We start from the raw sequence: 7,883 nt of genomic DNA, 5'->3' as shown, positions 1-7,883 counted from the left end.
GCTACATGGCAACTGTCTAGTGTTAGTATGTGGCAACTCCTAAAGATACCACCGTAGTCCACATGCCCGTCTCCTCTCCCACACACCAAAAGCTATCAGTTGCCATGTGTCTTTGTAGGGTACATGGCAACTGCCCTAGTGTGCTTGTAAGCATATGGCAACTCTCTTTTACCCCGGACATGTTTTTTGCCATGTTTTGTAGTGCTACATGGCAACTATTGTTAGTAGGTGGCAACTCCTAAAGTTTTCAAATCATGGCAACTGTAGTAGACCAGACCATACATGGCAACAGCTGCAGTTGCCCAAAAATGGCATCCGGCACTTGACCTAAGATGGCAACTGCAGTTGAGCAACCATGGCAACTGCAGTTGTCCGACATGGCAACTGCAGTTCAGCGACATGGCAACTGCAGTTGTCCGACATGGCAACTGCAGTTCAGCGACATGGCAACTGGAGTTACGAGCAACCATGGCAACTGTAGTTGTCTGACATGGCAACTGGAGTTACACGTACATGGAAGAGGGTCCGGACCATAGCAATCGCGGCGGGACGCGTGGTTACTGCCACGCGGGTCGTGTGGCTCGCAGGCGGGGAGGGGCGACGGCCGAGATGGGTCGTGCGGGCCGCGTGGTCGCTCGCCCGGACGTGCTCATGCGGGCGATCGCGCCGCACACCGAACGTGCGGGCTGTGGCGGGGTGCGCCCGGACGTGCTCGTGCGGGCGGGCCTGTGTCGATGCCACACGGGGCGTGCGGCAGATACCCCGTAGATGCCACACGTGTGGCAGTTATTGACGTCCTATTTATTTAGCCAGGACGAGTTCCGAATCCGATACAGGTTGAAACAGTTCCGATACAGGCTGAAATTGGCAGGGCACAAATCTTGACTTCCCGTACGATCTTCTATAGCTAGACTTGTAGTATGCCTTAGATCTTGGGTCCTCACACACATTAACTGGAATCCACATCCAAACACAGTGACCCACGTCCTTGTGTCGAGATTAAGCCAGACGAGTATACAATTCAGGCTGAAATTGGAACTCCACATCGAAGTATTAGCATTAAGTGGAATCTCAGATCTCGGCTCCCAACACACATTAACTGGAATCCACATCCATTTGTAATGACCCACGTCGTCGTGTTCATCCCCGGGGATTAAGTCAGACAAGTATGCAATACATGCATGTGACATGTCAAGCTGGAATCATATCATAATAAAAGAGAAGACCTGATGACATCTCACCGAGGACTTGCTTATTTATAACTAGTCTTCAAGGTCCTTCTAATTTACTGCAAACGAATTATTAGCATCTTGATGATGCGATCTGATCCTTACATGTGAGGTGGTGACCGAGATAAACTTTTCAGTAACATGTTGCGCCCCACCGTAGCTGGTAAAATAATTTGGAGAGTGTCATGAGCGGAAAGGAATGATAGTGCAATCTGCGGGGACGATCGTCGGTGAATTTGATCAAACATGCACATGGCACACATAAATACGAAACTGAAATAATAATTCATGGTTATGCGATTGATAGGCTTGCGAAGACTCACCCGCTCACCGGAGATCCTGTGGGCGACTTATCTCACCACCCTAAGAAGGAATAATCGTCTCGGTTTCCCTTGGGCGTCCTGCTCAACTCGCATGGAGTTCAGGAATGAAGGGCCAGGGGGTAGCCGTGGTACATCCAGAAGGTGCTAAACCAAAGATAACCTTAATAAGACCATTTGTCCTCAGTAAGGCGTAGACATGACGGTGAATACTTTTAAAAGAATCATTCAAGGAGTAGCAGCACTCATGTGCTCTTATTGCATCCATGCCATGTGCAATAGCTGTACTCATGTGCTCTTTGGCATGATGTATTAGTTATCTCGAGCATGAGCCTACTCATGTGCTGTTGCCATTGCCGATCTGTAGACCAGTATGAAGTCAGAATCATCGTCATTATATATTCTAAACAGAGAAGTCAATGGAGAGATAGCCAATCAACAAGCTGGGACTAATCGTAAAGACTTGAAGCAAGACTTGGTACTTGGTAGCTTTCTATGGATGCTATAAATACCCCTCGCCAAATCAAACAAGGCAAAAGAAAAGCTGTCCTCTCTCACCCCCCCACCACCACCACCAATGGCCAATTTCAAGATCACTAGTTACGCCGGCGTACTGGTGGAAAACAGTAAGCTTGACTTCCAAAGCTTGTATTTGCGCAGGATCATTTCTGGGGATAAGAAAAACCAGTATGTAGTGATAGATGGATTTGGTACTACTGACCTTGGTCTCACAACCATCAACGACTGGGCAATATATGATGGTGTGGCCCCTGGCGCAAAGCTAGTCGCTCGTGCAAAAGGCATGCGTATGAATGCTGCTGGCTGGTGCAATTTATTCATCATAGTGTTCGAGCTTGACAGGTAACTTGTATGTGTTTTGTCCTGTAATGTGCTAACATGTTACATTTTTTTAGCATCACATTGTCTTGGTACATGTATATGATATTTGTGAACCACATAGGTTCAAAGGATCCACGCTTGAGGTAATGGGAGCAACTACTGATGAACAAGGGGAATGGGCTATTGTTGGTGGGACTGGTGACTTCACTATGGCGCGTGGTGTCATCCAGAGAAAAATACATCAAAAAGAAGCTGATGGAGATGTATTAGAGCTTACTATCGATGCATTCTGCCGCATGAAGGTGAGTGCTTCTACTACTTCCGACACCGCCAACCAGGCGCAGTCCAAGAGGGCGCCAGCTCCTCACATGTTCCGGGAGATTGTTGCCGGGGAGAAGGTCACCAATGTAGCTGCACTGGAAGATCAGGTTTCCACCGGGATCTTCTTGACTGGGAAAACAAAGGTTTACTTCTTATGAACATGAACCAAACTATATGATATGGAAAGATTTACCTTCTGAACATGGCTTATGCTTCAAACTTTCTGCAATGGTGCAGAAGTACTGGGTGGATGAGAGGACTAGGCACAACTGCTTCATGCTGTTCCCCAGAGGCCTGGCCATCACTTGGAGCGAAGAACCCCAATACTGGACTTGGCAACCCCTGAAAGAAGGAAGGTAGTTAAGAATCATAAACATGTGTATATGTATACATTATCACAGTTGTTCATGAATCATAAACATATGTATATGTATACACTATCAGCTATTTTCATTTGTTCATGCATCTTGCCTCAAGAATTATATCTACTTACCATGTTCTGAAACTGACATGTTACCATCAGTGCTGCCGAAGCTGGAATCGAGATGGTGGCGCTGAAGAACGTCTGCTGGTTGGAGGTCCAAGGGAAGCTGGAACTGCCCCATCTCACACCAGGAGTCACCTATGAGGTTTTCTTCGAGGTGATGCTCGACGATACGGCCTACGGGTGGTCGACGCCGGTGAACTTCCGGCTCAAGTTCCCCGACGGGACGATCCAGCAGCACAAGGAGAACCTGCAGGAGAAGCCCAGGGGGGAGTGGCTGCAGGTCAAGGTTGGGGAGGTTAAGCCACACAATGGGCAGAATGGAGAGGCAGAGATCTCCATGATTGAGTCTGATGGTGGGCAGTGGAAGAGGGGGCTCCTCATCAAGGGCATCAAGATCATCCCAAAAGAATGAATGGCTTGGTTGTGTTCTGTTACCAACCATCGTTGGCTGCTGTTTGTCAACTGCCCTAGCCCCCCCTAAGATCAGTTTGATGCATGGGAATAATATTTTCAGTGATATAAAAATTCAAGAGTTCTGAATGAATTTTATGTGGTCATTTATTAATTTATTTTGCAAATTATGTCTTCAAGAAGTTGCACTAGAAAGAATATGAGATCACTTTCCTTGGTTGCTATAAACCTCTAAGTACTGGTTATCTGACTACAAAAAGACTATTTATTCAGTGCTGCACTAACTTCTGTTTTTTTTCTGTAACATATACCAAGCTTACCAAAAATTACTCTTAACATTTATCTAAATACGAGTCGCTACAGAGGACAACTTAGAGAAGGCACAAAGCTTATAAATCACCACTCAGCTAGGTTAACACGTTACAAGCTTAACATGTTTACTGATTGGATCATGTCAGCAACAGAGTCAAGGAGAATTCAAGCCTAACTTGATCAAGGAGTCGTTTAACAGATAACAATGACATGGTCACATTTTATTGTGTCAAATAAGCAAGTATGATTCAAATTACATTGCCACCCCAGAGCTCATGAAAACAAAAAACAAAGCTCTAATTGTCCCACTTTAATGGGATTCTGTTCCCATTTCTCAATCGGCATCAAATGAACAGAGGAAATCTGCTCAACTGAAAATCTGGTAGCCGGACTTGAAATTGTACAACATGGCTTCATGGGCTGATCTTCCATTTTAAGTGGAAGGAAATTCTAAAACGACTGGATGCTAGGTACAGGCCGAGGCATGGGCTTATCTTGCAAGAAATGCTCAAAAAGCTTCAAGGCTTGCCGTGGACGATGGAGGGGAACCTCATGTCCTGCGCCTCGGATTGTCACCAACGTCAAGCCTTTGTACACTTGGCACCAACCAGCAACCTAAGCAAGATACACACCATTAGAGTTTGATGAGCATATATGTAGCAAAATGAAAAGGGAATAAAACTGCCAGTGTTGTTTTAGTACTGTTTCTGACTAACCTCTTCCTCATCATACCACGGATACCAATTAGTGACGGTCGGAAGATATAGTGCATCAATGGAGTATCTTGTACCAGTGAGAGGTACTACGGAATCGGCATCACCACTGTCAAATTTCCAATTTAAACAATTAAAACCACAGAAGGTAGACGGGCTACTTAATACTGTGAGCCATACAGTCAATGATGATCATATATCAACATTGGCACCATTGTTAAGGATTTAAGATCCTGTGTAAATCATGTTTTCAACATAAATTTGGCATACCTGAAGACCCATATTCTTATGCCAGCTGCAATCAGCTCATGGTAAATAGGAAGCATGGACCTTGGTGAATCTTTCCAATATTCAAACAAGACATCACTGTGAAATACAAACAAGTTTAGCGCAAACTATCATTAACAAGAAGGCTTTATGGTCAGTCACCGTGAACTAGTTGTGAGTAAAACAAGATGAACCAGTTGAACAGACCTGCAGCTAGTCCAGGCATACGGTATTCCAGTGACATTCGCACGAAAAGCTTTCTGCACTTCTGGTAGATTATAGTACTTCGTGGAGTACTGTTCAGTGCAGGGATCATATCCTCTTGGCAACCAGGGCTGCATTTTAAACAGAAAATACTATAAGGAGGCAACATAGGAACTGTTATTATGTTCCGAAGGAATCTCAGACGAGTCTAAACAGCTGCATAGTAATTATACCACACTGCTACAGTAGTCTTAGCTTAGTTATCAGCAGAACTATAGTTTCAGTAGTTGATAAGCTCACCCTGCGGCCCTTGATTTGCCTTCGCCTATGAAGCGAGGTCTTCTTACAGGTAGGTGTGTAGATGCTGTATGCGTCGATCAGGCCTTCCTCAGCTTCAGCAACATCATAAATCTTGTTGCATGCCTCGGAAGCGTGTTCAGATGAATCAAATTCACAAGCCAACTGCAGCTTCTGATAGGTGTCATCAGAGATCAGCCCATGCGTCCACCAGTACTCGAACGTTCCAACGAAATCATGGTAATCGTCAATGACCGCATTTCCGACCTACATATCAGACCATATGTAAGAACAAGATGACCAGACAGTTTAAGAGAGCACCAAAAGAAGAGCTCAAGAAGTTCTGACCATGAAGCCTTTGAAGTTCAGGATGGGCTTCCTCACTCCCTTGTTGTTTCTGTACACCAGTTGAGACAACTGAGGGACATAGTGCCCTGAAAAGCAGCCATGGCAGCAAGGGTAAACTATGCAGGCACTGTGGCACATAAACCATATACAGTACATATGATTCCTGCTAAATTCAGAACTGAGCCTCCATCCTAGAATGAACCAATTTTGGTTGCAGTTTACCTCCATAGCTCTCTCCAGCGATGTAGAAATCGCGGTACTTGTACTGTGGAAACCTCTCCAGCCAATTCACCAGGAAAGTGTACGAATCATGAGCTGCACAGCAACATTGGTGTTCATTCAGCACAACACATATCCACTAGAGCAAGTGCAGCACTAGCATCAGGCAAGTAGGTAGTCTGATCTCAATTCACCTGTCTTGTTGTCGCCGGGGGCGAGCAGATCGGAGCTGGTGTTGGAGTAGGAGTACCCGACGCCGGCGGGGGCGTCCAGGAACAGCACGTTCGCCACTGCGACACAACGAACCGATCCACCCCGTGTCAGAGCGCAACACATTTGCCGATCGGACGGGGCGATTGAACGGCGAAAAGGGAGAGAAATCTACTTTTGTTCCAGGAGTACGGGTTGACGGAGAGCGTCCTGCCGTCGGCGTTGATCCGGAAGGCGCCGAGCTCCTCGGAGGCGCCGTAGCCGACGGAGGAGCAGCCGGGCCCGCCGTTGAGCCAGAGCACGAGCGGGGCGGACTCGGGCTTCGCGGCGGCGGACTCGACCAGCCAGTAGAAGAGGGCGCGGCCCGCGGCGGCGTCGACGGTGACGTAGCCCGAGTACATGGAGAAGTTGACCGGCGGCTGGCCCGGCAGGCGCGTGATGCGGTCGGCCGCCGCCGCCGCAGAGGGGGACGCGAGGGAGAGGGGGAGCGGGGACAGCGCCAGGATGGCGGCCAGCAGCACGGCCACCGCCATTGGCGCTCGCGGTGGCTCAACGGAGACCAGGACTGTGTGCTGCGAGGAGTGAGCCAATGGCGACTCGTGAGAGGCGTGGGGGAAGCGTGCAAGGCGTGGAGTGGTGGTTTGGCTTAATTGGACATTTCCTGTTTGGATCGTGTGGTGTACACAACTGCGTCATTCGTCGGCGCATCATTGTCCATGGGCCACCTGAATTTATTTTTTCCACCAGCAATAGAGATTTTTCTTTTTAAAAAATTTCATATGTATTCATCATCAATCGTGGTAGTACAACGAACATCAGAAATAATAGAATTACATTAACATCCATAGACAATATGGCGAGGGCTGCAAGCACTCAAGTGAGCCGAAGGCACACCGCCGTCATCACCCCTCCTTCGTCGGAGCCATGCAAAACTTGTTATATTAGACAGTCGGGAAGTCGTCGTGCTAAAGCCCCATAGGACTAGCACAACAGAATAGCAACCGCCGCCGATGAAGAAAAGTATAGATCGACAACTTAAAGACACAGTAACGTAGACGAAGAAAGACCGGATCCATTAAAGACAACCACCGACTGAATCCTACGTGATCCAGCGGATACACACGTCCACACGCCCTTGGATGATGCTAGATGCACCACCGGGATGGAGGCTATGCAGGGACGTATAAAAACGGAGCCCTCCTACGGTCGGGATCCACCTCACCTCCATGACCCTAAGGCTATAGAAGAACAGGCGACACCGACGGAAGACAGAAGCCCGCCTGTTTGCTTGAGGTGAGGCGAAAGATAAGCCGTGAGCACGCTTGCCCAAAAGAGAAGAAAAATGAACTTTATTGATTTAGTAAACAGTCACTTACCTTTTTAAGTTGCTAAAGAGTCATTTACAATAGCTAATGGGAAGTACAGACTAGTCGATGAAGCAGTCCTTAATTTCATTTTCTTGAGAATGGATTTATGACTTGTGTGAAAAAATATTGTGTATTTTTATCTGGATTTTTTCTAGCGAAAAGGAGGCATCCATCTTCGATTTTCATTAAGAGAAACCTTATGTACATTATAAAAGTAAAAGGAAACCTGCAAAAAAATAGGAGCCACATGGGAAGAATGCAGGCTTGAACACTCCACCTCGCAGGATAGAGACCTACAACCACCCCACAATTGTGTTGGGGAACGTAGTAATTTCAAA

At 47.0% G+C, this 7,883-nt stretch overlaps 2 protein-coding genes and 1 long non-coding RNA gene across 3 annotated transcripts; 1 reads left to right on the top strand and 2 right to left on the bottom strand.

Moving 5' to 3' along the window:
- Window positions 1-1,027: 1,027 nt before the first annotated feature.
- LOC123497823 (uncharacterized) lies at window positions 1,028-2,807 on the bottom strand. Its single transcript, XR_006671832.2, has 3 exons — window positions 2,667-2,807; window positions 1,553-1,910; window positions 1,028-1,389 (listed from the first exon to the last, which is right to left on the bottom strand). It is a non-coding gene; the product is annotated as an uncharacterized lncRNA (long non-coding RNA).
- LOC109739979 (uncharacterized) lies at window positions 1,922-3,863 on the top strand. The gene is made up of 4 exons (XM_020299034.3): window positions 1,922-2,410; window positions 2,511-2,853; window positions 2,948-3,066; window positions 3,234-3,863. Exons 1-4 carry the CDS (start codon window positions 2,127-2,129, stop codon window positions 3,607-3,609), a joined length of 1,122 nt encoding a protein of 373 aa, XP_020154623.3. The 5' UTR covers window positions 1,922-2,126; the 3' UTR covers window positions 3,610-3,863.
- Window positions 3,864-4,111: 248 nt separating this feature from the next.
- LOC109739980 (serine carboxypeptidase II-1) lies at window positions 4,112-6,837 on the bottom strand. Its single transcript, XM_020299035.4, has 9 exons — window positions 6,354-6,837; window positions 6,163-6,258; window positions 5,972-6,064; window positions 5,750-5,835; window positions 5,405-5,668; window positions 5,108-5,235; window positions 4,904-4,999; window positions 4,637-4,742; window positions 4,112-4,535 (listed from the first exon to the last, which is right to left on the bottom strand). The coding sequence occupies exons 1-9, from the start codon at window positions 6,709-6,711 to the stop codon at window positions 4,371-4,373; spliced, it is 1,392 nt and encodes a 463-aa protein (XP_020154624.1). The 5' UTR covers window positions 6,712-6,837; the 3' UTR covers window positions 4,112-4,370.
- Between the last annotated feature and the right edge of the window lie 1,046 nt (window positions 6,838-7,883).

Source organism: Aegilops tauschii, chromosome 3 (genome assembly GCF_002575655.3).
Source record: "Aegilops tauschii subsp. strangulata cultivar AL8/78 chromosome 3, Aet v6.0, whole genome shotgun sequence".
Classification (NCBI taxonomy): domain Eukaryota; kingdom Viridiplantae; phylum Streptophyta; class Magnoliopsida; order Poales; family Poaceae; genus Aegilops; species Aegilops tauschii.
This window is presented reverse-complemented; position numbering and strand designations above follow the sequence as displayed.

Bases quoted from the DNA above. Each gene is read 5' to 3' on its own strand.
- LOC109739979 (XM_020299034.3), top strand. From the start codon at position 2,127: ATGGCCAATTTCAAGATCACTAGTTACGCCGGCGTACTGGTGGAAAAC. The intron at 2,411-2,510 runs GTAACTTGTATG...TGAACCACATAG, and splicing joins ATAGTGTTCGAGCTTGACAG to GTTCAAAGGATCCACGCTTG. The intron at 3,067-3,233 runs GTAGTTAAGAAT...TGTTACCATCAG, and splicing joins CAACCCCTGAAAGAAGGAAG to TGCTGCCGAAGCTGGAATCG.
- LOC109739980 (XM_020299035.4), bottom strand. From the start codon at position 6,711: ATGGCGGTGGCCGTGCTGCTGGCCGCCATCCTGGCGCTGTCCCCGCTC. The intron at 6,259-6,353 runs GTAGATTTCTCT...GTTGTGTCGCAG, and splicing joins CCCGTACTCCTGGAACAAAA to TGGCGAACGTGCTGTTCCTG. The intron at 5,669-5,749 runs GTCAGAACTTCT...TCTGATATGTAG, and splicing joins TGAACTTCAAAGGCTTCATG to GTCGGAAATGCGGTCATTGA.